Source organism: Nycticebus coucang, chromosome 13 (assembly GCF_027406575.1).
Source record: "Nycticebus coucang isolate mNycCou1 chromosome 13, mNycCou1.pri, whole genome shotgun sequence".
NCBI lineage: Eukaryota > Metazoa > Chordata > Mammalia > Primates > Lorisidae > Nycticebus > Nycticebus coucang.
In genome coordinates, this window is record NC_069792.1 from 6,403,739 (window position 1) to 6,422,976 (window position 19,238).

A 19,238-nucleotide genomic window follows, 5' to 3' on the forward strand; every position below is an offset into this window, starting at 1 on the left:
CCAGCCCACCCATCGTTGTCCGAAATCCCGTGAGCGGGGCTCTCGACTGTCCCCTTCTAACCCCTCGGCCGCCCCTCCCGGCCCCCCAGGACACCCTCAGGACCCGCCAGGCCCCTGCCCCCCACCCGCCGCGGCTCCGGCTCCCAGCCCCTCCTCCGGGGCCCTCCTCCTCCCTCGCCCCTCCCGAGCCAGGGTGGGAGCGGCGGCAGCTGGAAGAGAAGGGATGAGGTCATCCTCTCCCTCGGAGTCAGCTGGTGGAGGAGAGGAAGCGGGAGGAGGGAGCGCGCGCGAGGGGAGGAGAGGAATGTGCAGGTCCGAGGAGCGTCGCGCCGGCCGCTGCTGCTCCTGCTGCTGGCGGCGGCGGCGGCTCGGGCGGCAGCCGCGGGGCCGGGACGACGCGGAGCGCGGGCGGCGGGCAGGGGCGCGCGCGGGGCGCCGCGAGCAGCTTGGCTCCGCGCAGGCAGCCAGGCGGCGCTCCTGCCGGCCCCAGGCGCGCGGCTAGCCCGGCCCAGCGCCCAGCCCGGCGGGCGGCGGCGGGCGGGCGGCCGGCGAGCCGGCGCAGGAGCAGGGCGGGAGCCGCGCTGCCGGGGAGGGAAGCTGGGGCGAGGCGAGGAGGTGGCGGGAGGAGGAGACAGCGGGGAAAGGTGTCAGATAAAGAAGGGCTCTCCTCGGGTTCGGAGGCATCATGGCCGCTAAGTCAGACGGGAGGCTGAAAATGAAGAAGAGCAGCGACGTGGCGTTCACGCCGCTGCAGAACTCGGACCACTCGGGCTCGGCGCAGGGACTGGCTCCGGGCTTGCCGTCGGGGTCGGGAGCCGAGGACGAGGAGGCGGCCGGGGGCGGCTGCTGCCCGGACGGCGGCGGCTGCTCGCGCTGCTGCTGCTGCTGCTCCGGGAGCGGCGGCTCCGCGGGCTCCGCGGGCTCGGGCGGCGGCGGCGGGGCGGGCTCGGCGGCGCTGTGCCTGCGCCTGGGCAGGGAGCAGCGGCGCTACTCGCTGTGGGACTGCCTCTGGATCCTGGCCGCAGTGGCCGTGTACTTCGCGGACGTGGGCACGGACATCTGGCTGGCCGTGGACTACTACCTGCGCGGCCATCGCTGGTGGTTTGGGCTTACGCTGTTCTTCGTGGTGCTCGGCTCGCTCTCGGTGCAGGTGTTCAGCTTCCGCTGGTTCGTGCACGATTTCAGCACCGAGGACAGCGCCACGGCCGCCGCCGCCGCCGCCGCCAGCTGCCCGCAGGCTGGAGCGGACTGCAAGGCAGTGGTCAGCGGTGGGTCTGCAGCCGGGGAAGGCGAGGCTCGTCCTTCTACGCCGCAGAGGCAAGCATCCAACGCCAGCAAGAGCAACATCGCCGCCGCCAGCAGCAGCAGCGGGGCCAGCCGGGCCGGCGGCAAGCACAGGTCTGCGTCCTGCTCCTTGTGCGTTTGGCTTCTGCAGTCGCTCATTCACATCCTGCAGCTCGGGCAGATCTGGAGGTACCGTATCTGGGGTGGGGGACGAGGGGGGCTGGCTGCTGCTCCTCCAGCCACACCGCTTTGCTTTGCACGGGAACCGTTCAGGGTTGCTGTGGTGGGAACCCTACTCACACTCGGTGCTTTTTTTTTTGAAGTTGGGGCTTGCATTTTTTTTTAAATTTGAGGTCTCAGCCTAGGGTGGGAGGGAACTGAGAAGCAAGGCAAGGGCAGCAAAATGGTTTGGATCACCCAATCCCTCTGTCTTCCCACTCCGCCTCGCCAGCTTCTCCCTCATATAGTTTACAACCTCCCCCTCCCCGTTTTTAGTAATATTTTTGAAGTGAGTAGGAGATGATTCCTGTCACATCTTCTACAAATTCCATTATTATTATTATTATTATTATTATTTGGAATTTCAGGTGTGTATTGCAATTTGGACGATTTCTTTTGTCCCCCCTGAGAAAAATTGCTAATTCTATTTAGATGGGAGTTGTTGCTCTTTCAAAGTATCCTCATTTTAATGATCACTGCTGGAGAAGAAAGTACTATACTTAAAGTAAGCGCTTTGTGGACACATGACTTATATATATATATATCTCCAAGCAGGAGTACATGTTTAGGGATCCAGACTTACTTTTATGGTACACATTCTGATTATCTTGCAATATCCCCATATCTGATTTTTTCATATAACTAAGCACCTTTGGAAAGGGGGTAGTGTGTGGTGTAAACTTTAATCCTACTTGGCATCTTCGTTGGCTGTTTGGCTACTTGTCCTCTGATCAACCAAGTGTTTTTACACAGATATCACTTCCACTTACAAACATGAATGCCAGGCTAAACTTGTTGGGCAGGGGAAAACCACCATCTCTCCAACAGTCGCTGTGTGAACTTAGACATATAATGGAATAGTGTGCTCGAGAGTGTGTGCTTTTGCATTTTATATGTTTTTAGTAGATTTTGAAAACAATATTTTAGGTCTGCACAAGTTATTTGTGTGGAAGTATATAGATTCTAACATCCTAGAGCTTGTTTGGTTTTAAAATGACTTAGTAACTATGTAGTGTAAGTAAAATGCAGAAACTTCCTAGAAAGTGCACCAAGATGGGACTGCACTCTGCTATACCAGGTTCTTTTTCAATTTCGTATGTAATTATTTTTGTGATAAAAGACATTATAAGTCATTGACTATGCCAGAACATCCCATGTGAACACAACGCAGGGGAATTTGTAAAGGAGAACCACAAACTTCTTTTTGTTTTTGGCGACCAATAGTGTTTTCAACTGAGAAGAGCAAGTGTGATGATTTCACAACCTTTCCTAGGACAATGCCTTGTAAAACAGGGTAAGAATTGCCATAAATAGGGACCCTTCAGATTGGGAAACCTTTTTTTTTTTTTCCCCCGTAGATACTTTCTGAGAAAGTGATATATGATATGCAATCGGAAGAATTGATGTTGGACACGTATTTGGGGATGTTTCAAAGTGTCAGTTAAATGTGATAACTATATTTTTCATGGATGACTATTGGAAAAACGAATAGCTTGATGCTTTTCTTTAAGCATGATGAAGAACTTAAATGCTTGATTTAATTTCTAAAGTTATTTAGTAACTAGGATGCCTATGATTAACATTTCTAATCTGATAACATGTTAAACAGAGCTTAACACTCCATTATTAACTTTTTCAAACTTTATGCAAAATTTGGAAATCACTTCTAATTATCTTGAAAGTTTCTAGATTTTTATAAATAATGCAAACACTTCTAAATTATGTTCACTGAATAACTATGCATGTATCCTATAGATTGATACTGCATGAAAAATCTGATATCAAATGTGAATTGAAGAAGTCATTTAATTGGTTATAGTTGTGTTTACTAGATTGTCTAAACCAACCATTTTCCAAGTTGAAAAATGATGTTTCATTTTCTCAAGAGATAATATGTGGAAAGTGAGCAGTAATTGGGAAAAGATAAAGGCCTGAAATTGTTTCAGAGAGACCACAGCCACTTTTTATTATTATTATTAATAATAGTCAACTGGCCTTATAGAAAAGCTTTTAAGGGGGAGAGTGGACGGATGGCTAAGGTTGAATGTAAAAAAGAAAACCACAGCTGTCAGACAAATGAATTAACTGACCCAACCCTTACAGAAACTATGGTCATGCTTGGCTCCTTTTTGTTAAACATTTCTACAGTACTTTCCTTAGAAGCTTCAATGTTTATTGAAACCATTATTAATGCATGATCCTGTGGAAGTATTGCTGTTGGAAATATTATCAGATGCTTGTCAACATCTTCAGAATAATGTGTTTAGTCTGTAAGTCTGAATTACCCTTTAATCTATTTTTGGATTCTGGTTAAGATATTTGGGGGAGGCCAGTGTAATCTGGTGGAAGAATAATCAGTCTTATTTTCTCATTATATTTTTTTAAAACCACTTTAGCCTAATATAGGAAATCAAGAAGGGTGAAGGAAAACTTATGGAGTTTAACAGTCAGATGCCTAATAGTCACGTTTCAATTTCTCCGAGCATTGAACGTTTGAATGGAACTTTGGGGAGTAGATGTGTCTTTGATAATAAGCTAGTGAAATACGACTCATCTGAGATTACTGTATTAGATCTTTGTCCTAGACCACTATGATTCCTTAAATTAGAATCATTCCTCTTCCCCTTCTAGCTTTTCTTTTCAATGCATTCTACACAAATACTGTAAAAACACCAGGGTACTGAGTGGTTCAAAGCTCAGAGGTCATTATTCATGTTCTAACATGCTACTTCCTGGGATCAACAAAATAGATTGTAGCTAGGCTGGTAACTATTCCTTGTATTTCCATTAAATTCTAGTTATTTTAGGGAAGGGCTACATTCTAAAGTTTTCTGTAGATAACATCAAAGTATTCACTTGCTCAGAAATAGCCATTTGAAACATCGTGAACAAGATTTGCATGTATTTATACATGTATTACAAATGCAACTGCTAAAAGCAATGATACATATTCATTTTAATTAAAGTTTACTAATGGAAAATTAATGGCAGCTTTTAAAGTTGCAGGAGGAGATGCTGGGAAAGAGCCTTTTGAAATAATGAAGTGAACCTTTGCTACCATGTGAAAAGAACTGCTATGACTTTAAAGAAATCACACCTCTGAATGAATGAGAAAGTACTTTTCTTTCTTATTCATTTCATACGATTCTAGAAATTACAATAGTACAGTTCAGCCAGTGTGAATCACAAATGCCTAACGAGAACAGTGCTAGTCCTTAAGCCCATGATCAGTTACACCTAAATGTCTTTTTCCTTTAGAATTTGTAAAATTTTCTCTTAAAATTTTACCTGAATTTCTCCTACTGTGTATGCATGTACATATTTAGTTGTTTTCTGGAAAATATTCACCTTGCAAATAGTAAGTCAATGGATGGTAAAGTGGGGGGACATTTTTACTATTTTTCATTTGGGGGTTTTATTTCCGAGTCTCTACAATGAGAGTCAGGTGGGAAAGACATGGTGAAAATTCAGTCTGTTCTCAATTTTGCTGGGTATTTCCTAAAGTTCTGAGTGTGTTCCATGTTCAAATACATTGGGAAAATGATAGATTAAATAACACTAAACAGATCTCTGTAACAGGACTTCGCAGAGCCTTTAATAAACTAATAACTTGCCAATAACTTTTTGAAGGCAGACCGATTAAATACTTTTGTACTGATATGGCATACGTACAACGTGCTTTAAGAAGCATGCCGTTCTTAAACTTGGACAAACAAGAGGAATAATAATAATTTTGTTTTGCCTTTAAAAATCTATAAATGTTGTCATGCTTTTTATCTCTTCCAAGTTTCACGGTAACCTAACAGAAATGTATTAGTATCTCTGTTTGTGAGAAAACTGGCTCAGAGTGAAAAAGTAATTAACACAAGGTCACACAATTATTACGTAATGTGGCTAGGATTCATAACCTGGTCCTTCTTATCATAAAATCCAAGCTTTTACTGGCTTGCTTGCCTACCTCCAAATGCCAGGTTGGATAAGCATGACAACAATGTATAAAAATAACAATTTACCTTCACTGGAAATGGCAAAGTGGGAAAGGGAGTGGCAGTTCTGGCAGGTTAGGAGATCTTCCAGTAACACGCTGGTAGTTAAGTGATAAAAGAGGAACTTGACCGGAACGTTTGCTCTCAGTTAAGTGTTGTCCTGACCACACCATTTAGACATACTGAGGGGGTTGTATTAAATCCCAACCGAGTATCATGATCACATCGTAGTTTTAATGATTAGATTGCATATTGTATGTGAATATACATGCAAGAAGTTATTTGCCAATGATAAAGAGGTTCTAGAGATAAGGAATGGGTAGAAAAAGAGAGAGGATATAGGTTATACCTTCTGCGATTGAAAAAGGTACTTTATTGCTTCTGAGTTGTTCCTGAATTCTGGTATGAGTTGGGCAAGATTGGTGTCATTTGTAGAGTTTATTGAATGGCTATTTTCTGAATATTTGTGTTGCGTTTCCATGCATATTGATTACTTTATTAATTCAACGTATATTTAGCAGGGACCATGTGCAAGGCACTGTGCTAGTTACTAATTATCCCCCAATGAGTAAAATACACCTCTTTGTAAGTTATCTACTGTCTAGTGAGGAAGACAAAAAAGTCAACTGTTTTAATAAAGGGAAATAAGCACTATGATAGAAACAGGAAATACAAATCACCTTGGTTTAGGTACGCTGCAAGAGGGGATGTCTGAGCAAAGGTTTGAATGATAGGAAAATTCTGCTTTTGAATGAAGTGGAGTGTTTGCCTTGGACCCTTGGATATGGTATGAAAGGAATTCATATTTTATTCTGAAGTCATGGAGGAGCCATTGAAAGATGATAAGGGGTGAGAATTGTTAACAGAAGTGTAAAACATTTTTATTAAAAAGAATGGCAGAAAGCTGGAAGTTTCAGAGGATAGGTCATTGATTCATCTGTGACTTAACATGTCTCTACCATTCATGGAAATTTATGACTTCATAGGCTTTGAATTTGGGTGTTATTGGGTCAGATAAATGACAACCATTTTTAGATTGGTTTAAATTTTAAATTTTATTTATACTAAAGTAAAATTTATTTTAAGGTTTTTATTTATTTATTTATTTATTTATTTTTTATAGAGACAGAGTTTCACTTTATTGCCCTCGGTAGAGTGCCATGGCGTCACACAGCTCACAGCAACCTCCAACTCCTGGGCTTAGGCGATTCTCCTGCCTCAGCCTCCCGAGTAGCTGGGACTACAGGCGCCTGCCACAATGCCTGGCTAGGTTTTTATTTTTTTAATTTCAGAATATTATGGATATATACACATTTTGGTTACCTAGTTTGGTTTTGTATATTTTAAGTCATAGTTATAAGTGTTTTTTCACCCAAAAAAGTATGCAGTGTACCTGTTAGGTGTGAATTTATTCATCCTTTCCTACCCCCACCACTTGAATTTGGTTGAAATTTGCTTCAACATGTGCACGTTAAGTGTTGATCAACTAGTTCCAGTTGAGTATTGAGTACATGTGGTGCTTGTTTTTCCATTTGGCGCAATGTTTCACTTAGGAGAATGGTCTCCATTTCCATTCAGGTTGTTACAAAAGACACTAGATCACCATTTTTTCACGGCCGAGTAGTATTTCATGGTATACACATACCAATTTTATTAATAAAATTCATGTATTAATGGGCACTTGTGTTCCACATGTTTGCAATTGTGAATTGTGCTGCTATAAACATTTGAGTACAAGTGACTTTTTAATAAAATGTCTTTTTTTTCCTTTGGGTATATGTCTAGCAGTGGGATTGCTGGATCAAATGGTAGGATTAAAAAGACCCAAAGCAGCAGATGCCAGCAAGGATGTGGAGAGAAAAGGACTGCTGGTGGGCTGCAAACTAGTACAACCTCTACAGAAAGTAGTGTGGAGATTCCTCAAAGAACTAAAAGTATTTGGGTTTTTTTTTTAAGGTTTTCCTTAGAATATGATGGCATTTAGCTTACTGAAATTTAGGTCTTCTGATCTGTAAAAGCATGTTACTTATATTTCTGCACCACTTTTATTTTTCCAGAGAATTTCCATATTTTCTCTTTGCTATTTAATCCTCAGAATGATCTTTGAGGTAATACTTTTGTTTTGAATATGTGGTAATTGAAACAGAGGATTTTTAATGTATTTCTCTATAGGCCACTTAGTTCTGGACAGGTTTTAGGCTGGTATTCGATACTGGTATGGTGGCGGGGGCAGGGGGAAGAGGCAATGTGAAAAATGGTTGATGGGACTGAGGATGGTTAGGAAGAAGAGCGACGTGAAAACGTGAGAGCCCTCTGCTAAGTGCTGAAGGATGTCATGTGGAAGAGGCAGGGGACTTTTGCACAGGCCCTCTGTGACAGAATGGATGAGACTTCTGGGAAGAGATTTTGAATTGGTGTAAGATCTTTTAACTAATCGAAGACATTCACAGATCAACTAACATTCCTTAAATGGAATGAGTTGCCCATCTGTGGAGTGTCTAAGTGTAGTTTAGACACTAGTTAGAGATTGGTGGAGGTATCTAAACTATTACACAGAGGATTTTACAGAAGATCATGTATCCCTGAGATTTTAGTCATTAAATTCTGCTCCTAACATAATGGACTAACCTTCGCTTTTTTGTGGATGAAAGAAGTCGGATGCATTATTTTACAATACTGCTCCTGTGCTACTTCAAAATATATTTATTGTTTTACAGACCCAGTATCCTCCCTGGGGCCTCAGAAATCCACACAACACCCCCGGGTGCTGGATTTGGTATTTAAATCTGAGTTAGCTGACAAGTATAAAGCCACACACAATCAGATAGCTCTTTATGCATTTACTTGGGCTTCTGTGCGAATTGGAGTAATTTATGCATAAATCTATCTGGTATATTTATCTATGTAGTATCTTTGCAATACTAGTGAAAAGGTTGTAAATTGTTTCCGTTCACTTGAGCTATGAACTGTTTGTTTTACAAGGGTGAAAATTTCTTTATACTTATTACTCCCCATCAAAATTCCAGAGTACCTTAACAGAGCATTTCAATGTAGCATCCGTGCTGATGTATAATATCCATTTGGAACATTGTCCATGGATCCTCGGGGCAATAGCTTTGAAAGTCTTTGCTCAATCGAAAATTCCTGAGTGATTGAATATCCAGGAACACAACTTGCTATTAACTATGTTCTGTATGTTACAGTTTGATGAATTTCTACAGTTTGAATGAAATTCATAGTCTACTATGAATTTAAATAACAACAAGCACGATGTAACAAATAATGGGGTGATTCCCCTTAACACAGACTTACTGACTAATCTGTTTAATATTTTTTGTTTTTACTTTAGAAATTTGTATGTTATACTAACAAGACCTATGGGAGCAAGACTAGAAATTAGATCTGGATTTATTATTCTTATATATTATTGCATCTAAGATTTAGTATGATGCTAGTTGTGAGGGAATGTTGATCATGTGTGATCTTGTAAAATAATGTGGGAAAATCACATTCCATAATTCTCAGTAGGAAATGTTTCCTTAAATGGCATGGCATGATTCTGACCACCATAACCAGTAATCTTATTCCAACAATGTGATGGTGTCTTCGGTAACTGACAGCATGGCTGGCCAGGAAGAAAAACCATGAGAAAGTCCTCATGAAGGTACCCTAATGGCTGTGGGTGTTACATGTATAAGAAAACATGCTCAGCGAACATCAGAATACACCTGTGAATAAATACAGTTGTATTCTTTCTCTTTATGAAAGTGCAGCTAAACTTGCTGCTCGGTTGTTTTGTTGGGTGTCAATGGCGTAGTGAATCAGAAAAGGTGCAACATTATCTAGAAATGATAAGAACAATCACCCAGGTCTTTTATCTGAGGGAAGTAGAGCTACATTTCATGACGTACTAGTCACCCTATGGGAAAAATGGGTCTAGAGCACAGGTTTGCATTTCTCTTCTTACTGATAGAATAGTCAGAAGGAGGAGGCTTTAGGATAGGCATTTTTCAATGAATTCTTACCTACATTTGACTGCCTGAGAAGACATATATGAAGGGATTTGGGGTATTTTTTTTTTGTGCTTCTGTCTACTCAGAGGAAGTTTCCTACCTCCACTGTCACTGCTACCACCACCATTATCCCTATAATTCTTATTGTAATAAAGAATGAATTCCATGTCTAGTATATGTACAGAGCTAGTACAGATTGCTGATTGTAAGAGAAACCGGAGAAGGGTGAAAATGAAATGAAGGCTCAGCGCCTGTGGCTCAAGCAGCTAAGGCGCCAGCCACATACACCTGAGCTGGCGGGTTCAAATCCAGCCCCGCCCGCCAAACAACAATGACGGCTGCAACCAAAAAATAGCCGGGCGCTGTGGCAGGCGCCTGTAGTCCCAGCTACTTGGAAGGCTGAGGCAAGAGAATCGCTTGAGCCCAGGAGTTGGAGGTTGCTGTGAGCTGTGATGCCACGACACTCTACCCAGGGTGACAGCTTAAGGCTCTGTCTCAAAAAAAAAAAAAAAGAAAGAAAGAAATGAAATCAGTCTAGAAATCCCCCTATGCTAGGCTGAATGACCCCACTAGATCTTCACTAGCCCTGAAATAGAGAGCTGGGGTCATAGTTAGAATATCAGCAATGGAGCTTATATCAAGAGGCAGATCTGTCTTTGGGGGAATTGAGCTACATGGGGTGTCAGAAGAGACGATTTGGTTCCTGAGAGCTGCAGATCCCAGACAGGTCAGCACACTGCTCTGGGCTATGAGCTACTGGGTGTGTAGATGACACAGCGTAGCTCCTGGGGCTCCACAAAATTTAGATCTTCTTTTGGTTTCCTCCTTCTGGGTGATAGTTTCTGTCTGTATGATATGATTGTTAAAAAATAATTTCCCGGACAGCGCCTGTGGCTCAGTGAGTAGGGTGCTGGCCCCATATACCGAGGGTGGCGGGTTCAAACCCGGCCCTGGCCAAACTGCAACAACAACAAAAAAATAGCCAGGTGTTGTGGGGGGCGCCTGTAGTCCCAGCTACTCGGGAGGCTGAGGCAAGAGAATTGCGTAAGCTCAGGAGTTGGCGGTTGCTGTGAGCTGTGACGCCATAGCACTCTACTGAGGGCGGCAAAGTGAGACTCTGTCTCTAAAAAAAAAAAATAATAATTTCCTGAGTCTAAAATTTTGATCATACCCTAATTATACCTGCTTTTTCCTTGCCCAGTACTGAAAGTGTATGCTCTAGATTCCAGAATGTCTGTATGTCTTCCTCTCAGACCGTTGTTACAGCCTTTCTCTTGTTTATGTAAGTCAAAGAGAATCTAAAAAGGACTTTCCAGAATTGAAATTAGTTAGTGTTAATTGAATTAGTTAGTGTCTAAGTCTCAGGGCCTGGTGTTAGCTGTACATGAAGAGAGAATCTTATGCTTATTTATTCAATTCAACTTTATGCTTTTCCTAGTTTTAGTTATAATCAAATAAAACTATTTTCATTAAAACACATATTTAAGTATTTGAAACCAATGTTAAAAATGTCCCATATCACTAATTCTGAGATTTATCCTGTGCAGATTTTGGAAGCCAAAATCATCATCTCCATTTCCTGTAGTGGGGTATGCACAGCTGGGGGCACCGTGTTTAACAAGTAAGAGCAATGTTTCACAGGCTTAAAAAGACTGTCCATTATGTCAGTGAGAAGATGGTTGTCAGAGCTAGATTTGCTTTTAAATTAAAAGCTTGTCCTCGGTTACACTGTCACTGATTTAATATGCTGAAAATTGAATTGAAACTCTAGACAGAGATACTGTATCCAATATCTTGTTTAAAATATTTTAACAAGCACACTTGTTTAAAATGGGGATATGTTATACTAGGATAGAAGAAAGCATTGCATTAACCTTCCCTGGATGGGAATTCCTTGTATTCTAGGATGTTAGAAATATGTTGTGAAGCAGAGCATTTTTTTACCCCATGCTAACATTTTAGATTTTAAATTTTGAAAAATTTAAGTATATGGCTTAAAATTATCTGAACTAAAGTATGTGAAATTATTTCCTCATTTTTATGAATTTTAAGTAGGCTGTTTGAATCAGTTCTATTTCTTCTGTTTAATTTCTATACATGCTGTATTTCCCCGCCAGGGGAATCCTTTTATGTAAAGAGAGCAGTGGGTATAATGTGGGCGGAGGGAGGATTAGTCAGATAGAAGACCATGCATGCATCGGAGAAGTAGGATTTACAGTGAACAGGACTCGAGAAAGACTTGAGAGGACTTTGATTTGACTTCACATCAAGTTCACTTTAAGGACAAACTTAACTTTCTGAGCCGCCAGTCCGAGAGATAATGTCCACCAGCCAAAGCACTCTGACTTCCTTTTTCTGTGGCTCAGATACTAGTCATGAGTAAGACCTCAGTTTGGGATGGCATTCTTTACTTTTCAGGTCCCTTCTTTTTTATTTTTTACTGGGAGCAGAGAGTCCATAGTCAAGCAAGGATAGGAATTGTAGCATTTATAGTAACTAAATGATCCCCCTAACATCCGTCATTAGTTTATGGCATAGTCACCATGTCAGTGAGACAGTAGCAATGAGGAAATAATCCATCTGGGAGGCAGAAGAAGGAAAGTAAAATTAATAACAATTATTTTTGAATGTACTTTTCCAGAAGACTTTCCCAAGCAATAGATGGTACTTGAATCTGTTATAATAACAAAAATTAGGAAATATGTCCCATAGATTTTATATTTCCAGGGGGATATACTGCTATTAAGAGTGACAGTCACAGACATCCTTTGGGATATTACTTTTGATGGGCGATGATGGGTTTGAAACATTGAGTTCATCATCTTAATGAAAGCATAAATGTTAGTGCTGTTCTTACTTCTGCAAAGTAATCATCAGGTATAATTATTTAGGATGTCATATCTATCTACTTCAAAATAACATCAGAATCAAATAAGTGAGAGGGAAGACCTGAAGGTTTTATCAAGCAAGCATGTCCAAATACTCCAGAAAATATCACTCTGCTGTATTCTTTGATTTGCTCACGGGAGCTTAGGGTGTTGTCCACAAGACAAGCATCTATTAGCTTGAGGAAGAATAGCTACAAAAAAAGAAATAAACAAAGAAAGGATTTTATTTTGTAATCAGAGAGCAAATTTTCAATCGTTGGAAGAAGGCAAATTTGCACTGACCCCTATTATAAAATAAATCGCAGCAGACCTGAAAGCAGCAAGCACCAGCCAGGCCGTGCTCCTGGTAGATGGGTCTGTTCAAGGGTGAAAGAAGGCAGAACCCCCATTTGTGATAATGGTGAGGTTTATGGGGTCGACTTGATATTGAGGGCACCAGGGGGCCTGTAGTTCAAGTGTGTTTAACCTGAGGGATTTGTGCTATCAGAAACTGGCTAGAAGTCAGAGTCCAAAGTGTCACGGCCGAAGTATGTCTTCACAAATGGGGAATGTGTTGGGACCCTGCGACTTCAAGCAAGGGCCAGAGATAAGCTTACTTACAGTAGGGGTAGGTGAGAATCCAAAATCAAGGGCATCAGGGAAGTAGTGATCCTTATGCTTCAAAATGTAAAGGGAAGGGGAATTTGATTTGTGTTCACAATACAGAATTTCTGCCTTGCCTAACATTGAGAACCAGGCCCAAGAGGGGATGGTAAGTTCTCTTTTTTGAGACAGAGTCTCACTCTGTCCAGGCTAAAGTGCCATGGTGTCAGCCTGGCTCACAGCAACCCCAAACTTCTGCCTTCAAGTGATCCTTCTGCCACAGCCTCCTGAGTAGCTGGGACTACAGGTGGCCACCACAATGCCTGGATACATTTTTCTACTTTTAGTAGAAACAGGGTTTCACTCTTGCTCAGGCTGATCTTAAACTCCCAAGCTTAAGTGATTCTTCTGCCTTGGCCTCCCTAAGTGCTGGGATTATAGGTATGAGGCAGCTTACCCAGCGTTGATGTCGAGTTCTGATCCCACTGGGGGAGGGCAGAGAGCTGGGACTGCAGGCAGGTTCCCCCTCCACGGCGGGGGCCACTCGCAGACACATGGCAGCCTTTCGGCTAAATGGCTGCTTGGTTGCTCTTATCCATTGCTGAGAATAGAATGACTAAAATAAGTTACTAGTGATAACCCTTTATTCATGAACTTCATGAACCTCTGCTTAGAGTTGTAGGAAGGAAAATATATTAAAAGAACATGCTGTCAAAAAGTTTACTGACCAGGGAAGGGGCAACAGGCGAAGCTGTGGCCGTGGGACTCAGGGAGGGACCTGCAGACCTGGAATATCGGCATCTCTCGGGGGTTTCTGAGATGTGCAGAATCTCAGGCCCTCTCTGTACCTACCGCATTACAACCTGTGCTGTCAGATCTCCAGGTGATTCAGATGCACGTTACGGTTGCTACAGAGGAGGGACCTTTCAACTCAATGGTCAGGAACGCTGACCCGAGCTGGACATTAGCGGAAATATGGTTGCTTAGATGTTGTGACTGGCGTTCTCCCCATTAGCTCACCCAGTATGATAGTGAAGGTTATTGCTAAGAAGCTAACAGTGATAGGTACACACACACACACACACATAGGAATTTCCATATAGATAGTACTTTAAGCAGAATGTGAATTTTCCATTGACAAAGGACATAGGAGGTTTAAACCTTTATTAAAAATCCATTCTTATATGGCTTTATGTTCAGAACTAATCATTAAGAAAGTAATTCAGCATGTCCACTGCCTGCCTGTCGCAGTTTTATGTGGCACTTACATCTTATGTCATGTGGCCATAGGGCTGGAGTCATCAGAGTGGAAGGCAGTGATGTGGGGAGCGAGGGACGTGGCCTTTATGACAGAGGAGGGCCGGTGGCCTCAGAGTAACCAGACAGAGAGAATATGGAGTGAAAGACTCTCACCAAGTTGTGACCATCGCTATCTTTGCTCAGAGAAGAGTAGTGGGCTGGTCTGGCATCTTTTTCAAAGTTTTCTGAAAAACAAACAGTCCTAAAGGTGGACAAAGGCCTTGGACACTGGCTGGGTGGGGAGGATAGTGGAGAGAGAAGAGGGCAGGTTTCTGGGGACCCCTCAACCTCAGCTTTCTGATAGACCAAGGAGCCTCAGTATTCACATGGGAAAGAGGAACTGAAGTAGGAAGAAACGGAACTAGGACTGTAGGCCTGAAGGACTGGTTTCTGACCAGGAGTTGGCTGGATATTCAAATATCGCAAAACGGAGAGATTTCTGATGAGCAGCCTCCTGCGTGCTGTGCCCTCCTCACAGTGACCCAGCAGGTGACGAGAGTTAAGAAGGTTCCACGTGACTCCATGCTGGAGCAAGTGTCTTCCTAAGTGAGCAATGCAACTTTCAACAATATGACAAAATGTGTCAGTGGTGGGTGGTGCCTGTGGCTCAAGGGGTAGGGCGCTGGCCCCATATGCTGGAGGTGGTGGGTTCAAACCCAGCCCCAGCCAAAAACTGCAAAAAAAGAAAAAAGTGTCAGTGTCTTTATTTTAGAATTAGGAGGTCATGAGACAGTGCCTTATAAAATGCATATTTGTGTAAACATATGATCCATTTCCTTATTTTACATTATTCAGGATAGAAAAGGATGACCTTCCCAGAAATGCCTCTTTCTCTAAAGTAATACTTTTCTAATTTCTCTTTCATACAACAGCTGGTGTTGCTACGCTGTTATTTTTGTTGCTAGGGTTCCCTCCCTCATCTATGTGCTGGGATGCGATTGTTTGAGTCAGTGTTCTTAAATGTTTCCATGGAGAGTTACTAAGTTAATTTTTCTCTATCTGCTCCATCAGTAGGTGTGGTCACCCCGCTATCTCTAGACTGCGTGGCTTTTCAAGGTGATAGCTATACCTACACTTCGCTTTGGGGCATTTGAAGTATGGCTGGTCCCCATGGAGATCTGTTCAATGTGTCAAATACCTGTGGGATTTTGCAGATTTAGTATATAAATAAGGATAATAGATATCTCATTAATAATTTTTACATTGATTACATATTGAACCAATCATGTTTTGGATATATGGCATTAAATAAACAATTAAAGTTAATTTCACTTGTTTTTTACTTTTTAAATGTGGCCACCAGAAAATTAAAATTATGTAGTGTGGCTTGCATTATTTCATTTTATGGGACGTGACTGAGCTAGATGATGTTGGAGCTTCTTGAGGAGTGGGATGAGGGAAGCCTGAAGTGAAGTGCTTCAAAATACTAGGTAAGGGTTTACTAGAAGTTACCAGGGAAGAGGCAGTGAGTTGTTTTGCTGCTGAGGAAGGTTACTTAATGGATTTTGCAAATAAGATTACCTGCTGGTGAAAACTAACTCTTTAGGAGACAAAACCCCTAATGGGAGTGAAGCTCATTGAATTCCCTGTTTCCTGCCTTGCTTGAGGCTGAACAACATGCTGTGCTTACTTGGCGGTTTAATAAATAGTGTTTGATGATGACAACAAGGATCAATCTCTCTGAGTGCTATTGTAACTTGCCATGCACACTGGTTCACACTCAACCAACCAGTCTTCTCATCAGCCTTGCCAGGTAGGTGTTACTGTTGTAGGAGAGACTCGCCCAACAGCACAGAGCTACTGAGTAGCAAGGATCTGGGCTCACTGTCATCAGTTTGTTCCCAAATCTCATGCTTTTCCCACTATATTAAGAGTGGGAAGCATTTCCTGACCTTTCAAACTGCTGAAAAAAGAGCAATGAATTGATTTTACCACAACAGCCATGGGTACTAGTTGAGACTAATTATGGGAGAAGGAACTCTCCTGCACTCTTCCCTCCTTCTGCCAGGATGGGGAGAGACACAGCTGGTGAAAGGAATCTTTGATTTGAGTCTTGACTTTGTGCTTTTAATTTTCAACCATACAGTGTTGGCTGGGAGTTAGGTCATTCCCCACATCTGTCCCAGCTCTTATAGTTGTCTGAAAACTGGTACCTAAACTGAGCATATCAATTCTTTTTATAAATCTTATTGAATATCTACTTGGGGAACAATATTCACATTTTGTTAACCTGGGCTAGATTTCTGATAAACTACTCCTGGGATTTTTTTTTTTTTTCTCACCATACTTCAAACACAAACATAACGGATTAATTTTATCTATAATATGTCTCGTTCATTTCATGCCTACCGGTAAAATATGTGTTATTTTCACTGGAAAATGCACGATCCCCAGGAATACTAAGTAGGCTCCGTTCCCGTGTGAATAGTGTGTAATTAACTTGTATTTATAGCCTCATTTTGCATGTAGTCATGCTTTGCATATACTAGCATTCCACCGATGTGTGTTCATGAATTATGAATTCTACTACAAATGCTCAAGGCAAAGCCACTCTGTCAGTCACATCCCTCCTTGCTCTCCCTCTCTCCCTCCCTCTCTTTCTGAGACCAGCAGGATTTATATCTATGTGATGTAATTTCAGATTTACCTTCTAAGACCTCTCTCAAAGGACCAACTCTAATAGTCCAGCATACGTGAGTGCTAGGAGATCTGTCATTCTTAAATACACATAATTCAAATTTTTTGCAATCAAATACAGCTAGTCTTTGTAATTCCAAAAATGTGTAAAAATGAAAAGAAATGACTTGTGCCTATTTAAAAGATGCTCCCCCCTACACCAAACAGTGGAAATGCCTTGGGTTGAAAGGGATCACTTGACTGATGAATGAATGGTCAGTAGTTTAAAAAAAAAGAGGAGTTTACCAGTTATAATTTGGTCCTTATTTTAATTTTTTTTTTGGTAGCATTCCATGAAGAATGTACAGGATTATTTTTCTTTTCATTAAAGGCATATTTGCAAAGTATAGTTCTTCCAGAGAGACTAGGTTATTCCCGATATAGGAGAGCCTCTATAAGTTGACCACCCAAGGGACTGCCAACATGCAGAAGTGGTCAACGTAAGGAACTAGGCTTGCTGTACAATACATACATGTGGTGCATGTCTGCTCTATGAAAATTAGGTCAGCTTAAGGAAGTGGTCAGCTATGGGGGTTCTAGTGTGTGTTTTTTAATGTTCATTGTATAAAATGTATTCTTTTCTATTAGGTTCTTGGTCGTCAATTCTAATACGCTTAAGAAACATGTGTATTAGCCGGGCGTTGTGGCGGGCGCCTGTAGTCCCAGCTGCTCGGGAGGCTGAGGCAAGAGAATCGCGTAAGCCCAAGAGTTGGAGGTTGCTGTGAGCCGTGTGACGCCACGGCACTCTACCCGAGGACGGTACAGTGAGACTCTGTCTCTACAAAAAAAAAAAAAGAAACATATGTATTTGTATCTTTTTCTCTTTGTGTGTGTGTATGCATGTGATTATGTGGTTATATAAGTTAGGCTATGTTGGAAAAGCAAACATGATTTAATTAAACTGGGATACTCTGGAGTGAAAATTCCTCTGCTCATTCATTTAATAAATATTTATCAAGCATTCATTATCTGCATGCTCTGAGCATGCACAGATTAATAAAATGTGCTCTCTGATCTCAAAGAATCCATAGTCTTGAAAGAGCGTCTCTCATTTATAACAGTTAATGCTTAAAAGGTGTCATGTATTATCAACAAGAGCCTGGAGAGAATCGTTTGGGAGAATAGACTAGGGACTTCTGCCTGGAAGACTTTGGAGTGGGACCCGAGAGAATGCCAAGTAGAAAGAGAGGAATGGGCAAAGGCACTTTTTATGCTGTGGCGTGTAGAGGGTGGACGTGGAAGGGTTGGGGGAAAGGCTGTCAGTAGATGAGAGAGGAGATTGGGGCCAAACTAACCAGGTCCTCAGATGCCTTCCCAAGAATCAAGGCACATGGACTTGATTCTTCCTGAGGGTCAGTGTGATGTGTTCAGATGTGCAATTGCAGACAGTTACCTCTCCACCATGAGAGAGATTGAATTGCAGCTTGGAAATACTGGAGAAGGAACTCTCCTGCACTCTTCAGAAGCAGGGAGAAAGAAATGTACATGAGGGGTGAACTTGAACCATCTTCAGAACTTTAAAATGCTCTATAATGAGTGAAATGAAATCACTGAAATGGGATTGGCCAGGTGCTCACCGAATATTCTGATGGTTCTGGTTAAGAACTCTGTTTAATGAGTTATTGGAAAAGACATAAACAAAAACAGGGCTGGGAGCATGTTAAATAAAGATGCTCTGTTAATGCAGGCTGGGCAATTAAAAAAGATTTACCAGCGTAAAGCTAAATACAGTATTGTGGATAATTAATGAGCCGGTGACAACCCCGTAATAACCACCCTGAACTTTTACAATGGTGCGTTAACATATGTGCTCATCAGAAGGAGGGTTTGTTTTCAGAGTCAATGCCAGTTAGCTAGGAAATTTCTCACAGAACTTAATTAGGGATTCCTGGTAATCGAGGCTGCTGATTAACTAACCTCCTGAGCCAAAGGTGACTGGCACTGCTGTTTATTCCCGGGTGTCTTGTTGAGCTGAACTGGAGTTTGGTTGTAAATTCGTCTCTTCCTTTCCTGGATTCCCCCTGGGTTCTGGCTCTAGATGTTATTTTGGTTTTCAGGAGGAGTCATCATTCCTAGTTTAGGAAATGAACTTCTGTTCTCTCTGTAAATAGGTGAACTCCAACTTAGGAAAGACCTCTGGAGGTGAGGTGACTGAATTCTCCACTTTTGCTACTTTGGGATTATAGGTTAGAAAGAGCAAAGCTCCCAAGAAGGCAGTTTTGAGACCAGCTGACTCCTTTGATTTCAGTCTTCATTTTAGCAGTTCACAGAAAAACCAAATGAAAACTACA

The 19,238-nt window shown here is 42.0% G+C and overlaps 1 protein-coding gene across 1 annotated transcript in view; it reads left to right on the forward strand.

Moving 5' to 3' along the window:
- Positions 1-499: 499 nt before the first annotated feature.
- Positions 500-19,238, forward strand: part of XKR4 (XK related 4) — a 438,409-nt gene continuing 419,670 nt past the window's right edge. Inside the window, exon 1 of the mRNA XM_053559593.1 lies at positions 500-1,473. Coding sequence (XP_053415568.1) covers positions 686-1,473 — 788 coding nt within the window. The 5' untranslated portion in view covers positions 500-685. The remainder of the gene's footprint in view (positions 1,474-19,238) is intronic.